The sequence below is a fragment of the Nanorana parkeri genome, unplaced genomic scaffold (assembly GCF_000935625.1).
Source record: "Nanorana parkeri isolate BGI_ZX_2015 unplaced genomic scaffold, ASM93562v1 scaffold36, whole genome shotgun sequence".
Lineage (NCBI taxonomy): Eukaryota > Metazoa > Chordata > Amphibia > Anura > Dicroglossidae > Nanorana > Nanorana parkeri.
The window spans coordinates 1,434,197-1,454,078 of NW_017306304.1; the positions used below are offsets into that span (position 1 = coordinate 1,434,197).

Genomic DNA, 19,882 nt, shown 5'->3' on the forward strand with positions numbered 1-19,882 from the left:
CATTTACAGTATATAGCTCTGACAATTTATGAAGGACCTTACATATTACACATTCAAATAAGTCTCTGCCCTTGAGGATCTTACAATCTAAGGTCCCTATCTCCCATGCATACATAAGAGGGCTAATTTAGACAGGAGCCAACTAACCTACCAGCTGTCCTTGGAGTGTGGTAGGAAACTGGAGTAATTGGGGGAAACCCCCGCAAGTGCAGAGGGAATATGCAAACTCCATGCAGATAGTGCCCTGGTTGTGATTCAAACTAAGGACTCTGTGCTACAAGACAGGAGTGCTAACCACTCAGCCACAAATTAAGGCCATTATGGTAAAAGCAGTGCTAGAAGCTAGCACAAAATAAAAAGCAGCGTTAAAGTGACCTTATTACCATGAAAGTAATAGAAGATGCTTTACACTTACCTGTCCAGCGAAGTGTTCTCTTAAATAACTACGGGCGCTGCTGCTTACCAACACCTCAAATCAGTATAGTTTTTTTTTACCAACTATGCAGGGCTTTAAAGCAAAAGTACTGGGAGTGTAAAATATACACTTCTTAAAATGTAGAGCTGGTGTGGGACACTGCTGGTGAGAGCTGAGCAATCTTATGACCCCTGATCGCTCAGCTCACGACTTCTCCCTGCAGAGAACGGTGGCTCATTTATCTCTGCAGGGATTCCCTCCTCCCCTCTCTATTTCTCCAGCGCTCATTGGAGGGACAGACAAGTGAGGGGGCGGGCACAGCTGGCTCTGGCTCTAGAGAGGTGGAGCTTGCTGTCAATGAGGCAGCCAGGTGGATCCGACAATATTATGGAGATCCTTCCTGGCTGCAGCGCAGCTCTATGCTGTCAGCAGGTAGCAGACAGTAACCTGTTATCTGCTGACTTTGGGTCACAGGAGTGCTTTAGTAAAGCCAAAAAAATGTTTGACTTTACTTCTCGTTTTAGCTTTCTGAAATTGTGTAGAAAAGACAGTCTAAGACATTGCAGCTTACAGAGCAATGTGTTTAGTAAAGTAGTACCAAGAGTAGTAAAGTGTGCATAGTGGCATAACTCATGGTAACCAATCAGAATTCATATATTTCATCAGTCGACTACAGTAATCTGAAATCTGATTAGTTGCTTTGGACTACCCTTCACACATACTCTACCATGTTCATAGGACAGTGAAAAAAAATATTTGCCAAGCCCATAACTGTTGAACACTTGTGCTATACTATGTGGGCAGATGGGGGTGTGGGCTAAAAACTAGGATTCTGAATGTTCATAGATATGTGGCCTTTACAAGTGAGAACTAAAGGATTCATTTATTTTAGCCGATTTAAAGGGCAAAGTTATTGTCTCATTGCTGTAATAAAACAACATTGCCTAATTTCCAATACCAACACTGTGGGAATTTGTAACCTTGAAGATGAACAAGGATGGATTATATTAAAGATTGATTATTTGTATACACTACCTGTCTGTCCCCATTATAGTGTTTTGTTCTATTATATTACGCTTCTTTGTAAATGCCATACTGACACATGTGTTTTATATTTTAGATGCTTCATTGACTTTATCTCCATATAACAGCAGTAATGCACAGTTTTTTAAAATCAACAATAAACACTTTGGATTTTTTCGAGTAAATTATGAAGCTCAAACTTGGAAGGACCTAGCTACACTGTTAGAGAGCAGCCACGAGGTATGCTATATGAGACTAGGGTTGAATATTAATATTATTTCATAAATAACCCATTTTGCATGCATATTAAAAATGATATTGTGGAAGGATATTATCATATATTGTTGATGAATTAACTCTACACCTTTAAAAATGCATTAATAATGTAGAGCAGGCATGCCAAAGCAAGGCTTTTTTTGGGTAGCTTGTGGCTGCCTCACCCCTCTTTCTTTACTGTCCTCACATTAAATTGAATGAGGCTTCATCTGTTCTTCAGCTGATAAAGGCTACAATTCCTTACATAATTTTGCAGCTGAATACTTCAGGAGATGTTTTAAAGTCCCTTTCTGGCATGATTTAAACAAATTGCTATTACTTATTTCTGGCGTTAAAGTCTGATTGAGGTCCTAGAAATAGATTTGCAGTCAATATCGAGATCATTTTCATAGTGCTTCCCCCACTTTCCTGTTACAGCAATGGGTCTTAATATTACTGTTCAGTCTAATGCTGGGCACACACCTTACAACCATCGCAAGACTTTTGTCTTGCGATGGTTGTAAGGTAATTAAAAAAAAGTACGATCTGCCTATCTTGGACAGGCAGATCGTACTTGCAATCATTGCAAGCCCGCCCCGCTGAGGGGCGGGCTTTTCGATGACCGCAATGCCGAACGGGCAGTGTGCGCTTCTGCACACCGGCCCGTCCGGCTTTCATCTTACAAACATGCTACACACCCGCCGAAAATCGTACGATTCTCGGCGGGTTTTCGAACATGTTCAGGTGCCCATACACTGCACGATTCTCGTACGAGAATCGTGGGATCCCGCGATCATACGAGAATCGTGCAGTGTGAATGAGGACGTGCGACCGTTTCTACTGTACGGTCGCACGTCTTTTGTCTAAGGAGCATGCTAGAAAACCAGCCTGTGGACTGTGGTCTTGCGAGGGTTGTAAAGTGTATGGCCACCTTTCCTAATATAAAAGTCGTGCGACCTTACAGTAGTAGAGGTCGCACGGCTTCCACACACCTTACAATAATAATTATCAGAAGGTGTGTGGGCACCTTAATATTGCTCTCAGCAATCAGCTCTTAGTAACAGAACAGGTTTGACACTCCCCCATCTTTGGAGTGTAAAGACATTTGTAATGCCTGGTGTGGAGCTTAGTCAGCTCTGTCAGCATAGAGCACTTAAGTGGAAGGGCAGAAAGATGCAATTCCAAGCAAAATCAGTCACAATTCATAATTCAAAAAGCTGTGAGGTTTCAATTCTGATTTCTCCGACTGTTGTTTGAGTGGACCTAATGTAGCCCAATCCAGGTTAATTGGACTCATCTTGGCCCATCATTAAGAGGGAGTTTGCTCTTTTCTTTACTAGAACTTTTTTCATCTGACTTGCTAAATGTCTGACTCTTGTTTTAGGACTTCAGTGCTGGAGACCGAGCTGGATTAATTGATGATGTCTTTGCCTTAGCAAGGTGACTTTGCAGCTGAACTTTATTCCTTTATCCTCTGTTTTTCTTTAACATGGAAAAAGGTTAAACATTATACTTCATCATTCATTGATTCTTTAGTCAAATATAACTCAGCGCTGAAATAAATCTCTCATCAATTGTGTAGTCTTCCAGTTTAGACATTAAACAAAAAGCAAATTATATTACAAGGCAGATATTACATATTATTTTCACTTAGTTGTAATAATATTGCTAGAATGCAATATTCATCACAGAAAGGCAGTTACATGAAATCTCACAACACCAGCTGATGCAAACTAATTTTTTAGCTGCCAAAGTCAATGTTTAGATAAAAGCCCCAGAGAGTTGCAGTGACAGATTACCTTCACAAATGCATGTCAGACGTTACAAAGTACAGATTCCACCATGGCGCTGGAATTTCTTTTCAGGGTTTTGATAATTATTCACATGAATGGGATACCATGCTGCTTGTAAAAAAATCCATTGTATAGGGTTATCATTAAAATCATTACTCTGTTTGACAGTGAGACAAACCAACTAAGTTAGCTGCCAGAATAACCACACCAGTGACTTTTTTTTACTAGTAAAATGCAGCCTTTATTATACTTGCTGTCCAGCCATTGTAATTAAACGTCCAGACAGCAGCTTCCTTTTAGCAGGCCACCATACAAATGTGGCGTTTCCCAAACATCCGAAACGAACATTGTTTACTGCCGGTGACGGCTGTTACATACAAGTGATTACATGGCAATAGAGTCAGCCTTCCCCCCGCTGGCTATCCTGGGCTCTGCTGTCCTCCGTGCGGGCCCAGGATCGAAACAGTGGGTCTCTGCACAGGGAATGGAGGGAGATCAGCACACTCCCACCATCCTCCAAATCTCCTGCTTGGTTATTGTATTCTGATATTCTGTCAGAATACCCAGACAGTTGTAGTCACTGTTCAGCCGAGAATCTTTGGCCTGCCTCAAAAGATGTTGGGCGGAAGGCTGCTGACACGGCCACCCATTGAGCGAATTCCAACCAGTTTATCAAGAACCAGTCGAAGTTCGATCAGTGTATGGCCAGCTTAAAAGCTTATTATGTCTCTGTGGTCAGATGTGCATTAAAGAACACATATTTATATAGACAGAAAGACATTGATAGGTTCAGGACAGATTTTGATAAGTATTGACAGAAGATTTTGATAAGTATTGACAAGAGTATAAGGGTCACAAGGGCATATTTAGTCAATGATATTACAGGCATCTTGCCTCTTTGTTTATGGTGCAGGTCTGATGCTTAACTTCCAGGTTCAGATGAGCTTGGGTTCGGAACAAACTCAAGTTTATCCCTAGTTACAACCCATGTCAAGTTTTTCTGTCTGTTTCACATTAAGTTTGTTTTTTTCACTTTCTGTCTTGAGACACAGATAACAATAAAAACTTGACATGTGTTCTAACCCTTTCACACTATCTCCAAAATTATAGAAAAATTGGACTAATATATACTTTAAAATTACCCAGGTTATCAGAAGATTTTCTTTTAAATAATAGCCACTTTGACCCTTCCATCCAGAAAAGGCATCGCCACTTGTATCCCAGACTAAGGATTTGTGATTAAAACCCAAATGGTACATTTCACAGTATAATATATTTCCATTTTCATGGTATTGTTCACACAGTTCTGAATGGCTAGACTATAACATCTCACTCGACCTGACTAAATATCTTAAGAAAGAGAAAGATTATCTGCCTTGGCAAAGAATGAATTCTGCTCTTTCCTACCTAAATGACATGTTGGAAGATGACGCTACCATCTACCCCAAATTTCAGGTACATGTTTGACTATGCAATAATGTAACTTTAAATCATGTCACTTTGACATATATGTATATCTTTAAATCAGGATACAAATCACAAACAAACTATACAAGGTTAAGCTTTATGGCACTGGTCTGATTCTAAAGGTCAAGCTTGATAACTTTGTCCAATTCAACCATTATACCTAAGGTCCTGTTCACACCAAGGCATCATCGTTTTTGCGATTTGTACGCGCAGGTTCTGCAAGCTTTTTTTTGTGCGTTTCGCACATCTTTGTGCAGGCTAAAACGCGCACATGAAGACACCCATTTTGAGTGGCGGCTTGAGAGATATTGTGGTCAATGAATGAACGTGAGTACAAATGCGCAAAAACGCACGTTTCCTGGCATTTCCATTGAGGTCTATGGAGGAAAAACGAGCTGCAAACTGCCAAAAGAAGATCATGTACTTTTTTCTGTGTTTCATTAAAAATCATGGAATTTCTTGTCTTGGCGTTTTGAAGCTCTTTCTCTACTGCTCAAAAACTTCTAGGTGTGGACAGGGTCTAATAGAGATGCAAGGTGCATATGTGTCCTTTTAAAAGGTAGCCAGAATGGACAAGGAGTTGAGAAATTGTGAAGCAAGTCATTGTACACTGAAAACCTGCTTCTAAGGTGTGTATGATATACTGTATATGTAGGGCTGCAACTAACAATTATTTTCATAATCGATTAGTTGGCCAATTATTTTTTCGATTAATTGGATAATAAATAAATAAACATCATCTTTGATTTGAAATAAAATACACAAATGGAGTGTTACAAAAATAAAGTTTACTTCAGAATAAAACTGCATGCGCAATTTTTTCCAACCGCACCACACTGGAATGCAGGCCATTGTGGTACCATCGCGTTCCAATGCAATAGCAATGCGGGTGGGAGGCGTGTTTGGGGTGCTATTGAAATGAATGGCAAGTAACACACCACCGACAGCAGAATTTGTCAGGCTGAAACTGAAAAACTTTTTTTCCACCTTTTATATTTTTTTTTAAAAGCTGTATGTATTATATTTGACATTTTAATTAGTTTTATGGATTGAAAATAATCTTAATTGAAAAAATTGCTCTAACTCTGGAGCACGCAGCAATAACTGACATGTATAGCGCAATCGTCATTTTTGTACATAGGTACACCCGACTTGTGTTTCTGTTCCTATTCATTTTTTTTCGGTAGTTTTAACTTTATTTTATTTACTTTTATTTTTATAGGTTTTTTTTTCTTAACTGTATTGCTATAACATGTGGGGACTCACAATGTGATAGCACATTGGAGGTGACAGGTTCTCTTTAAGACAGCAAAAAGTTTTCCCAGCACACTCACCAGCTAGCATGCAAAAAAAAACTTGTCTCACCGCTAAGGTTAAAAACAGAGGTTTAGTTGCACGTCTTCTGCAGAAAATGTGAAAGCCGCACAGCCGCATCAAGGCACCTCTAAATAGTGCGGTCCTAACTCTAAACTATGAGAGTCTCCATCTTGGAGCACATGTGGCAAAGGATAAAATTGGAGTCACCTTTCCACTTCAAGCAGACATGGCTTAAATAGCTTTACCCAGGCAATGTAAACACAGCAGGCAGTGGGTGTGTACAATAGCCAGCCTGCTATTGGCTATTGCAATTTGAAATAGCCAATAGCCTGGCTGTCTATTGCACCTGCCCACTGCCTGCTTTCAATCATCAGAGGAGGGATCTAAAGAAGAAAGTTCTCCTTCAGGTCCCCTCCGCTCATTGACAGCAGGCAGTGGGCGGGTGCAATAGCCAGCCTGCTATTGGCTATTTCAAATGCAATAGCCAATAGAAAACTGGCTATTGCACACAGCCATTGCCTCCAAGCCTCTTCGACCCGTCCAGCAGCGTCGCATCTGACCGCTTCCCTCTTTCTCGGCTCCGGCACCAGACAGCCGTTCTGTGTCTTCTGAGCTGAATCAACTTATCAGAATCAACTAATCGATAATGAGGATCGTTGACAACGATTCTCATTATCAATTATTATCGATTTTATTGATTAGTTGTTGCAGCCCTATGCACAGTAAATAGCATGACAGGGGGAGACACATATTTAAAGATTATTTAAAGGTACAGTTTGCAGGCATTTTGTTTAACAAAAGAACAGTAGCATTTACAAGTCTTTGTAAAATAATAAATAGCCAAAAACCATTCTTTATCATGGTAGGAGAGACCATGATAGTTACTTATAGCCTAAAACATCTGTAACCATGTGTTTTATATTTTAGGAGTATTGGCGCAGACAAGTAAAACCAATCACAGACCACCTTGGTTGGAGCGATACTGGCACTGATATAGAAAAGTAAGCATAAAGTAATAAAGTAATTACAATGGAAATTTAGTATAGCCTTATTATCTTATGTGATTTCATTGTTTTGCTAGATAAAGTCAACCTATTTTTACAGCCACCTCATTTGCAACACATTGAAATTAAGTTGTTGTAAATGTAATGACTGTCAACAAGAGGTTAACCTCATGCTACTAAGCACATAAATTAATCGTTCTAACATCTAGAGGACAAAAAAGATTTTATAAAACATGGGCAGGGTGGTTTGAATGTAAGACAAATGCAGATTCTGGTTTGGTGATGTCATTGGCACATTAATAATGGTCTTAATATGATGAGGTATATAAATTAAGAGGGGCTGTTTTTTTGTTTTTATGTTTGTTTGTGTTTGTCTTTGTCTATGTAGGGAGTGGTTATGTATGTATATATATATGTGTGTGTATGTATATGTATGTACTGTATATGTGTATGTGGGGACAGTTAAGCTAAACTAGATGGGATTTAAGGAATCTTTTCAAGGAAGTATTCGATTGTTTACTAGGAGAATAAAAATAAGTTATGTAATCATGTAATTATATTTATTTAAATGTATTTATCAAGCGGAAATGTCTATGTTGGATATGCTGTCCAGATGGAAGTCTGTTTTGTATTAATATGTAAAAACTTTAAATAAAGAATATTACCAAGCAAATAAATATCACTTGTGCAGTTGAGCCCTATATCTGGATGGCAAGTAATTCCAACCTGGTATGATTACTTTTTAGGCTCCTTCGATCTCTAGTTCTGGCAATTGCATGCAAGATGGAAGACCCTGATGCTCTGAACAATGCATCAAGCCTTTTTAATGACTGGAAAAGTGACAAAGTTGATAGGTAATGGTGAATCCCTAAAATATTCTATTGTAAGCATTTTAGACAGAGTTGATGGAACCCCTTAGAGTTTTTTGCATGTGGGTTGACAATCATATACTTGTTTAGGGCTTCTAAGAATGCTGGCAATGTTAGTACATTTTTATATGTGCTAGTACATATTTTAATGTGTGTGTATTTCAGCAGCCCCATGGGAGAAAAAAAATTGTCCAGTGGCCCCAAGTGAATTGAGTTTGAGACCCCTGCTTTAGACTATGTGACATAACTCCTTCATCAATCGATTAAAGTAGCATAATATAGTATAATGCACCATTGTACAAATATATATTGTACATATAATATTATTTTGTAGAGCATAATACACACTGAGGGGAATTTTTTTAAACTGGAGCAGACAGAATCTTGAGCAGTTGCCCATGGCAACCAATCAGCGTCTCTCTTCAGTTTGTTCAGTAAAGCTGTGAACATGAAAGTTTGAAACAGATTGGTTACTGTGCACAGCTGCTCCACATCTTGTCTGCTCATTTTGATAAATTCCCCTTAATGTATTTTATTATTGTTAGTGCATTGCAGTCTTTCAAAACAAAAACAATCAATAAAATAATAGAAAAAACAATAATATAATGCAGAATATAATTTAGTAAATGTGTACTTGCATTATATTAATATACGCTATATAGATATATTTGTGCAGTTCTTCACAAAACAGAAACATTTGAGTTTGTGAAGGAAATCTAGATAAGCTGTGATTTTTCAAAGAGCCCATCTAGTTCTTATCTTGGACTACAGAATGATTAGCTTTTATGTTGTAGAGAGAATGGGAGTGGTTGAATCCTTTGTTTCTTCAGCACACAAGAAGAACTTATAGTGACACTAAACTCAGGCGTTAAACCCTAAAAATGCATTCACATACCTCAACTATTAACAACTTGTACCTTATTTGTGTATCATTCAGCTGTAGATCCTCAAATCATCTCTGAATTGGTGCTGACACTGTCCTTCCTTCTGGAGGGATACTGTCCTTCCTTCCTTCTACTCGTACTCGCCCAAATTCACCCAATGCCTGTCCCGATACCGGAACTTTCGGTATCAGGAAGTCGGGCAGTGAGTCATTACATGCTGAATGATGTGAAACCTCGCGCCACTACTCTAATCAAGTTAAGCAGCAGCTGAAATCTGTGTGGTCAGATATAACGTATGAAAGCACTGTTTTGAATTAGAGGAACAGCGCATACAGACCCTGGTGGGTCTCTGCTAAAGGTGAGGTGCATTCCAGAAGATTTCTTTGTTGATGGTCACAGGAGACTAAGTTTATTCTACATCCAATGTTTTATCTTCTATTTACTTAATGGACTATTGAAGATCCAGGATCATGGACATTTTTTAACCATTTATTATTTTCACTGGAGTGCAAGTTACACACATGCGTTTTTCTTGTCGGTATTCTTTGCACATTGCATCACATTGATTCACAGTTAATAATTAGTGCATTTGATTTTTCATTATGGATATTTTGTAGCAATTACTTTTACACTAAGGTGCATGTTATATACATGCGTTTCTTTTTAGTCATTACATGCTGCCCGGCTTCCTGACTGGCTGGGAAGCCGGTTAAATGCTCCCTCGTCACCAGGGAGCATGGAGCTGGCTTCCTGGCTAATCAGGAAGCCGGGGGGCGAGTAATGACCTGCCGCCCGGCTTCCTGATTGTTCGGGAAGCTGGCCAATCAGTAAGCCAGGCGGAGAGTCATTACCCGCCCCCGGCTTCCTGATTGGCCAGAAAGACGTCTCCATGATTCCTTGTCACCTTGTAGACTGTTTCCCTGCTAATCAGGAAGCAGGGCCACGAGTCATTACATGCCACCCGACTTCTCTGCTAATCAGGAAGCCAGGCGACGAGTCATTACACACCGCCCGGCTAAGTCCCAATAGGACTTCCAGTATCTGTATTTGGTATCGGCGAGTACTGAAAAAAAAATATCGGTACTCGTACTCGATACCAAAAAAAACGGTATCGGTGCATCCCTAGTTCACACCATCTCCAGTGCTCCCAGCGCGATTGCAAAAAAATAGCGCTTGTACAATTTGAATGCCCACCACGCCCCCTCCCGCCCCAGAACGCAGGGAGCCAGCAATTGTGCTGGAAAGCACTGGAGATGAAGATTCTCTCCAATTATCCAATCATGTAAAAATGAAATACCTATTTATTTAGTTCATGATTGCACATTATTGGGTATTCAAAGTAAACCCAGCTACATACAGTATTATTGAGCAAAGAGTTTCAACTCCTTTAGTAAATCAACCCCAAAGTGTATCTTTAAGACATAATAAATGTAATGTTTCTGTGTAGAAATAAAAGAATCCATATTTAAATAAAGAGTGAGTTTAGGCTGATCATAATGCTTTATACTCTTTTTTTGCAGCCTTGCTGTGAACCTCAGGCAGCTGGTATACCGCTATGGGATGAAGCAGGCTGATGATGAAGCATCCTGGAATTTCATGTTTCAGAAATATCAAGAAACTACATTGGCTCAAGAAAAGGAAAAGTTGCTGCAAGGACTTGCATCAGCGAACAGCATTCCACTCCTGGATACGTTAGTCCTGACTATTTACACATTTTTTCAATACATTTCCTAATACAATGTTAAAGAAAATATTGTTTTCACATAGTATACGTATGTATTAGGTTGCTGACTAAAGATTAGAACAATTATATTTTACTTATTTTCAATCATGTAAATATAAACTATTGCATGCACCTATTTCATATTTACCGCTTTCAGCCAGCAAAAGAGCTGTAGAGTCTGCTGACTACAATTGTTCTGCAGTGTACTCCTGTGCTCTAAACGGTATAATTTGATACCCTGCTGCTCACCTCTATTCTGGACATGCGGCTGAAACACAGCTTTCCCTCTTTCTCTAGTTCATAGAGGGTTATTCACAAAGCTGTTTATGGCAGCCGTGTGAATAACTGGTTATTCACTCCAGGCTTGTACGAATCGGCTATTCACTCCAGGCTTGTACGGCTGATTTCCACTGACTGAAATCAGCTGTACATCGGCATGCTGCGGCTTGGTTCGGGTCGGCCGAACATGCTCAGCATGTTCGGTCAACCCGAAGTGCAGAAGGAGTTTGACTCAGCCGATCCAACATCTGGATCGGCTGAGCCGAACCTCCGGCAGGCTACTCGCTGCTGTTCGGCCTTTTCTCATTGGGGCCGAACAGCAGTAAGTGAATAGCCGAATGCCGCCGAGCAGCACTCGCAGGGCTCGAAAAATCCACTCGTCTGCTCGTCTGTGACGAGCAGACGGTGGAGCCCGACGAGCAGCTTCCCGGCCGGCCGTTGTAATTAACTATCTGTCCCCAAACTTTTTAAACATAAATTGCAAGGCTATAGTCCGGTCATGCTGACTGGTGACATTTTTGACTGACTGGTGAGACACTATCAAATTTTTCAAGCCCTGAGCATTCGGCTCGGCTATTCTGCTCAGTACCACTGTTATTTTGACAGCTTCCGTCAAAGTAAAGAAATAAAAAAAAAACAAATAGCATAGCAATGAATAGCTAGGCTGCTATTGGCCATTTCAGATTGGAATAGCCAATAGTAGGCTGGCTATTGCACCCGCCTACTGCTGCTGTCAATCAGCAGAGGTGGACCTGAAGTTCTCCATCAGGTCCACATCTTTAGATTGTTTTGAGTAACTCATTATAAAGACAGACTTCCGATAATTTCTCTGCTGAATTAATAACATTTAAAGAAATGCATGAGTAATTTAAAGGGATGTTTTTATATATTTGAATGGAGTCAGTCCTAATACAGAAATATTAATAGTGGACTGTATTTTTTTATTTTTTTTAAAGTGTTCTCATTGTTCCTTTTCAAGTATGTTATTCCTTTTTTAATCCTAGATATAAATAAAAAGTAACAAATTGTCATTCTTTGTTACAGATACCTGAAGTACATTTATAACACCGATCTTATTAAAAGCCAGGATGCGCTGAATGTGATATATTACATAGCTGTATATAGTAAGCTTGGAAAACAAATGGCATGGGACTGGGTACGGATCAACTGGGACTATTTGGTCAACAGGTAACTTTGGTTCTATACCAGCTCTTATTTGGTTTGTTTATATTTAATATTTCTATTTTAATATAATAGTTATTTATATTAAAATATAGCTTTAATATAAAAAAGTTGTTTGCATCTCCAGGCAAGCAAAAAAGTACCCTGGGCTGCCCCCAGACTGCAAGGGTTAAATGCTCATAGCAATGCGTCATAGTGCTGGAGTAAAACTGATTAACTTACACAGGTACATAGTTAGTCAGGTTGAAAAAAGACACAAGTCCATCGAGTTCAACCTATAGAGATATGGAGAAAAAAAGAGAAGAAAAGCCTAAACAAAACACTATGCCCCCAATTACACTTTGTTGATCCAGAGGAAGGCAAAAAAACCCTATAAAGCACGGTTCAATTTGCTCCAACAGGGGGGAAAAAATTCCTTCCTGACCCCGTAAGGCAATCAGATATTCCCTGGGTCAACAATCTCTGGTGCTTAATATACCTCTAAGAACTCAATATCCAGTAATACTCTGTGCATTTGGGAATGCATCCAGATTTTTTTTTAAACAGTTAACTGAGCTAGCTAGAACTAGCTCCTTACCTGATCTCCACTCTCCTGGTGGTCAGCACTGCCCTCTTCTGCTCCTCTGCTCCAGCTGGTGGAATGTCCCTCAACATCCTCACATCTAATGCAGGTCTATGAAACCTCTATTAGGGCCTGTTCACACCATATGGAGTGCATTCCGGCCACGTTCCGGCCGGAACGCACTGCATCGCATTGTGGCCGGCTCACTTTTTTGCTGGGCAGGAGGGGGCATGGTGGGCCATTGAAGTGAATGGCACCCTAGCCACGCCCTCTAGCCAAAATTCGATAGCCCGCACGGAATCGCAGGGCACATTGTGCCTGCGGTCCGGTGCGGTCAAAAAGCTATAAGCAAGACACAATGTGCCTTGCGATCCCATGCGGGCGATCACATTGCTGCCGGAGGGCGTGGCTACGGTGCTATTCACTTCAATGGCCCGTCACACCCGCTCCGCCCCACGAAATGCTGAGCCGGCCGCAATGCGATGCAGTGCGTTCCGGCCGGAACGCACTGCATATGGTGTGAACAGGCCCTTACAGGTGATGACAACAGCTGTCCTTAGATTGCCGGAGTCGAGGGTAAAAGGAGCTGCTGGGACTGGTCTAGTAGCCTGGAAGGAGAGAAATTGGAACCTTTGACAGATTTTTGTGGGTTAAAGAAAGTGTACCAGGACACGGCTCTTGCCATATGGTCACATGCAATTTTAGAGGCGCAAAGAAAGTCGGTGTTGGAAGACTTCCCCCTGCCAGATGCTGTGATTGCAGATCTGACAGGGGAACAGGTAGCACTGTGAGTCCCACCATGTGCAAATGTGTATCCTGCTGTGATTGATGGCTGAATGGAGAAGTAACTCCACTTGGGGCTACTAGCTATCTTGTTAGGAAGTGCCCTGGGGGCTTATTAGGAAGAGTCTACCCTCCCCCCAGTCCAGTCCTTCCCTGCTTATATAAAGGTTTTAGCACAAAGAGTATATACACAGATGTATAAGAAGTGGATCATTCAAAAATACGATAGCTGATATAATATGATGATATCATTGCTTTCAACAGATGTTCACTTCAAATGCCAAAATAAAGATTGCTCATCTTGCTAAAATTTTATGTTTGTGATTTATTTATTTTTTAGAAGAGAATTATCATGAGGTAAAAAAAAGTGGTGGTATAATAATTCATCTTTCTTAGTGAATTGAGCCTATGGTGTTTTAACTGTGACACATTGCATCCATTACTTAAATTGTGCTGAAAGCTGTGTGTATTGATTTGTAGTTTGTAGGGTTAACATACTTATGTACTTGTAATACTCTAAAAACACAAATGATGTATTTATTTACAGATATACAATCAATGATCGAAACCTTGGGCGTATAGTTACAAGAATCTCGGGTACATTTAATACTGAGGCTCAACTGTGGCAAGTAAGTTCATTTCATTGTACATATATAAATATGATAGATTGCACTATATTATCTGTCACATTAAGGCTAAAGCTCAACTCTAGCAAAGACTTTGTATTTCATTTTGGATAGAGTAGGGAAGAGTTAAACCCGCTGTCAACTTTTTATGCCCATCTGTGTAACCATTGAGGAGATTTCCCCCTCACTTCCTGTCAAGACAGAAGAGTAGGGAATGACTAGAACCTCTGGCAACTTTTAAATTGCTGTCTATTCTGGTGATGATCAAGCCTGCCATTTTTTTGTATAGGCATTACAGAGACAGGAATTGCGGAACAATTCTCCCACAGTTAGAAATACAAACTTGACCAAGTCATCATAGCTAGTGGATATTTGTCTACATATATATTCTATAATAACATCTACAGGGGTCTGCTGTATACTGTAGTTAACTTGGCTATACTTTTTAATTTTATTACTTTTGTGTAACTGACCTTGCATCATTTTATATTGATAAAGTGAATAGTGAAAAGTTGAAAGTAATAAAAAACAGGCTTATTCACAAAGCTGCCGAAGGCAGCTGAGTGAATAACCGAGCCGAAGGGAACAGAGCGGAACGACGTTTGGCTATTAACTCCGGCTCAGTGCGGCTGACTTCAGCCGTACATCAGCTGCCTTTGGTCAGCCAAAAATGCTCAGCATGTTTGGCTGAGCCGAAGTGCAGAGGGACTTCGACTCAGCCGATGCAACATCTGGATCAGCTGAGGCCGAAGCTCTGGCAGCTCACACGCTGCCGTTCGCCCCTATTCTCATAAGGGCCAAACGGCAGTGAGTGAATAGCCGAATGCCGCCAAGCCGCTGAGATCATGGCTGGGTGATCAGGTTCAGTTCAAACAGCTATTACAGCTAGTGTTAATAGAACTTCTTGATCCTGCCATCTTCATCTCATTGACAGTTTTGGGTATGGCAGTTTTTTGGGGGTCAATTTTGCAATTTTGCGGTCAATTTTAAGGCTTGACATGTTTGGTGTCTTCTTCTTACCAACATAACCTAGGGAAAACTGTTTTTTTTCTTTACTTTTTCCTTTATATAGTAAGAAATAAAAACCCCAGTGGTGATTAAATACCACCAAAGAAAAGCTCTATGTGTCCCCAAAAAATTATATACTATTCATTTTAGTACAGGGTTGCATGACTGAATAAATATCAGTCAAAGTACCGCAGCACTGAATACTGAAAAATGGCCTTGATAGGAAGGGGGTTTAACACCCCAGTCTTCAAGCGGTTAAAAAACATCAACTGTATAATAAAATTGACCTATTAAAGTTCTAGGTAACCATACTGATGTGCATAGTTTTGGTTGAATTTGGTAGAGGTATACTTTTTAAAACTATATAACTGTATACCTACGTGACATTAAGTTATTGCATTAAAAACAGCAAGGCTAACAAATAAACATTCCATATAAATGTTGACTTGACACAGCAAATTTCATAATTAATCAAAAAGGGCTGATTCAGTAAAAAAGATTAAAGAAAGTGATCATCACAAGTCAGCAGGATCCTGCAGACAACTACCTAAGCCTTTTGTGAGTCACCACACTTTGCTTAGAGCACTGCATTATAGGTCAGCTTGTACTGTGAGGATCATAGTACAGCTATTTTAGAAGTAGATGTACCTGAAATAAAAGGAAAGGTCACTACACGTATGTATTGTTCTATTATTTAGTCTGGATTGCAAAGGACCAAAGAAGTCAAAATGTGTTTTTCACTGCTTGGAAGTAGAATGTGCACATGTTGGATGTACCTCCACACTCTTCAACGATAATATTGAATTAAATTGAAATAGTACATTAACATATAAACACTGTTAATAACATTTGCAAGCACGTATTCAAAAGTTTAGAAGACTTACAGAAATAAATCCATTTAGAATAATGTTAAAGTCCTGAGGGAAGCAAAGCCCTACAAACACAAAACCGTCTATTAGGGTTGCACCGATACCAATATCTGTATAGGTGCCGATGCCTAGTATTTGGTCAAGTACTTGTACTCGCCCAAAAGCTCAGATGCTTACCTCCGATACCGGAACTTCTGGTCAGAGGGAGATCTCCCTCTGACCAGCAGTGGCGAGGGAGCATGGAGCTGGCTTCCTTTCCAATCATGATGCCGGGCAGTGGGTTATGACCTGCCTCCTGATTGGCTAGGAAGCCGGCTTCACTTGTTGCTAGGCAGCCTGTACTGACCCACCTCCGCGGCTTCCTGATTGGTCAGGAAGCCAGGCTGCCTAGCAACAAGTGAGGCTGGCTTTCTAGCCAATCAGGAAGCCGGGAGGTGAGTCACGATGTGCCGCCCGACTTCCTGATTGGCTAGAAAACCGGCTTCACTTGTTGCTAGGAAGCCAGGCAGCCTTGGCAAGTGCAGTCGGTGTTCTTTCTCTAGAACACTGGCTTCCTGATCATTCGGGCACACGTCACCGTTATCGGTACTCGGTATTGGCAAGTACCAAAAAAAACATATCCGTACTCGTACCATCTATTGCACACTGTAAAAAATGTAATTTGTTGAAATTGTCAAAGTAATTTATTTTATCTATGCCTTCAATCTATCCCTGTATTATTCAATGCTGTAAAGAACATTTTAGATTTATTGGCCATTGAACTTGTGATTCTCTTGGCAGTATGCAAAATAAATCCCGAACGCATTTTTGACATATGTTTATAACATGTTTTTGGAGCACGTGCAATTGTGCCTTGGATGCAGTTAGACGTAGGGGGTTATTCTCTAAAGAGCCGAAGGATCCAGCCGTAGGTTCGGCTGATCCTTCGGCTCGCTTCGGTCACCTCTGCCCTTTGGTTCAGTCTAACCGAAGTGCTGATATTCGGGCTATTCACTATAGCCCCTACAGCAGCCGAAGGTGGTCGAGTGGCTCAGCCGAGCTGAGGGCATATGCTTTGACTCGACTGAGCCGAAGCGACAGCTGAACCGCCAAGACCCATCTCCACGCAAATGACAGCTGGGCGGAGCCAGCTATGATCTCACGGCTCGCTCCACCTAGTTGTAATGACAGATCAGCGTCCCCAAATTACCTGGGGATGCTGATCTGTCATTAAACAATAACAACTGGGCGGAGCCGGCTGTGACATCACAGCTGGCTCCACCTAGTCGTTGTTCATTGGCCCGGACCTGCTAGAAGATTCTGGCAGGTGCCGGCCAACAGGAAGCAGTTGGGCGGAGCTAGCTGTCATCACTAGCTCCACCCAATTGTTTTTTTTTGCCAGCATCTATCAGATGCTTCATTATGCAGTGGGATAAAAACCATATGCAGCCACCACATATAAGGACTGTAAAATATGATACGATCAATATTTGTTTGCATCAGGGAGCACAGACATTTTTTACCTTAAAATACTGAATCATGAAAAACCTACCTGTTTAATGTTTGTCGCCTGTTTAATTTCCCTATGAATTAGGAATTGCTTGACTGATCCATAATTTGTGTTTTCTAGATGAGGAATTTCTTTGAGAGATACCCAAATGCCGGGGCAGGAGAGACCCCAAGGAAGCAAGCACTGGAAACCGCCAGAAACAACATTGAGTGGGTCACAAATAACAAAAATGGCATCAAATCCTGGTTGGACCAGAATGTTGTTCCTTAAAGGACACAATTACTATATCTGTTTCAAGACAAATAATGTCCCTAAATTTGCCTAACATTGTTTATGTTAAAATAAAAAAAAGAGAAGAATAATGTATATATCAAATATTTCAGAAGGGAAATTTGAGAAAATATAAATTATACCCAAAGTATATTTTGTTGCAGGAAAAAGGGACTGTCCCATAAAAAGTAGAGAAGGTGTACTGCTTATATTTGTATTTATTATGTTCTAAAATGTACACACAATGGGGGGGATTTATCAGAAGTGGAGCAGACAAAAACCCGAGAGCTGTGCACAGCAGCCAATCAGCTTCTCTCTTCAGTTTGTTCAGTGAAGATTTGAAAATGAAAGAGAGATGCTGACTGGTTGCCATGCACATCTGCTCCAGTTTTTGTCTGCTCCAGTCTTGATAAATTCCCCTCAATTAGTTTAAGCTTCTTAAGAAAAGCCATTTTGACTTATTATTTTAAAATTTTTGACAAATGTAAACCTTTAACTTGATTTCATTATTTTGTTTATCTTCTGCCCATAATCCATTTAACACATTTTTATATGGGTGCGGAAATGTGTTCTTAGTATTTATATTACACTCTTGTTTTTATTTAGTTTCTGTTTTGGTTTTAACCCCTTCCTCATTATCTTCCCCTTGGTTTGCTTTTGTTTTTTTCTCACTCTGTTTATTTCTCTTCATCTGTTTCTGCATTTTTCATTCATAATTTTGTCAACAAAGCATGGGGCAGAGCATAATTTTGTTTAGTGGCCACTTCATGTTCCCATTTGTCTTAGTGCACTTACTCCCCATCTTTCTGCCTATTTCCCTATAGCAAAGACAGTTGCTGGTTTAAAGCCGCACTTAGACACCCCACAAGGACCTACCAGCTTAGGCCAAAACTCATGCACACTAATAGTTGTTTTTTTATTACAAGGATCGAAGCCAGGGGCGTAACTAGAAATCACAGGGCCCCATAGCAAAATGTTGTATGGGGCACCGTGATTGCTAGTTATGCCTTTTGCAGAGCCCACCTGATATACCAAACAGTCCACCTGAGAGTGACCCTGCAGGGCCCCATAGCAACATTTTGTATGGGTCCCCGTGATTGCTAGTTATGCCACTTGTAGAGCCCACCTGATATACCAAACAGCCCACCTGAGAGTGACCCTGCAGAGTCCACCATAGATTATCTATGCTGCGCTCTGCAGGGTCTCAGATGGGCTGCACACCTCTTACCTGTCAGTGCTGTCCGCCTCCGTGGTCGCCGGGTCCCGCCTCCTCTTCCGTCCCCGGGCCCCGCCTCCTCTTCTATCGACGGCCCCGCCTCCCCTTTCACTGCGAACGCTGGCCTCTTCTGCCGTAGCTGCTGGCTGTCACTGACACAGCTCCGCAGCGGCTGTGAGGGGAAACGCCGCTGCTGAGCTGTGTCAGTGACAGCCATCACCCCTACATGACATAGCGACCCAGGCAGCCCACACGGCATCAGAGGGTTGCCCTGGCCAGGCCTCCTGTGCCCGGGCCCCATAGCAGCCACCTGGGTTGCTATGGCGATTGTTACTGATCGAAGCATAATCCATTATTCTCACGGTAGGCAAACTGATGATGATTAATTTGTTTCATCCCACTTTTTGCCAGTTTGTCACTAAATTTTTTGGCAAGTTTCTGTATTTGTCACCGTTTCTTATTATTCAGTTTAACATTGCAATCTTTCATTTTAGAGATTTATAAAATGTAAAACGAACAACGTCAAGGTGAAAAACAGTTATTTTCCTGACCAACACAGCTAGTTTTATTAAGTGTAATTAAGGGGTCTATTCACGAAGCTGCCGAAGGATCTAGCCGTAGCTTCGGCTGTGCTGTCCCGCTTCGGTTACGGGAGTCCATTGGTTAATTCGAACAGAGAGCCTGCTGTACGGGCTATTCACAATAGCCCGTACAGCTCCTGATCATGGCCGAGCGGCTCAGCCGAGCCGAACGCATATGCATCGGCTCGGCTGAGCCGTGCTGAAAGCCGAAGCTGGCCAAGCGGCTGGCCATTGGCCGGCCTGACAGCCTGCTTCTGACAGCTGGGC

General features: G+C 41.1%; 1 protein-coding gene across 1 annotated transcript in view; it reads left to right on the top strand.

Annotated features, from left to right (window-relative positions):
* ENPEP (glutamyl aminopeptidase) overlaps positions 1-17,948 on the top strand; it is a 52,734-nt gene extending 34,786 nt beyond the window's left edge. The window contains exons 12-20 of the mRNA XM_018569989.1: positions 1,536-1,678; positions 3,078-3,133; positions 4,791-4,941; positions 7,198-7,271; positions 8,021-8,128; positions 10,548-10,718; positions 12,074-12,217; positions 14,104-14,185; positions 17,669-17,948. Of these exons, the coding sequence (XP_018425491.1) occupies positions 1,536-1,678; positions 3,078-3,133; positions 4,791-4,941; positions 7,198-7,271; positions 8,021-8,128; positions 10,548-10,718; positions 12,074-12,217; positions 14,104-14,185; positions 17,669-17,818 (1,079 nt within the window). The 3' untranslated portion in view covers positions 17,819-17,948. The remainder of the gene's footprint in view (positions 1-1,535; positions 1,679-3,077; positions 3,134-4,790; positions 4,942-7,197; positions 7,272-8,020; positions 8,129-10,547; positions 10,719-12,073; positions 12,218-14,103; positions 14,186-17,668) is intronic.
* Positions 17,949-19,882: the final 1,934 nt, after the last annotated feature.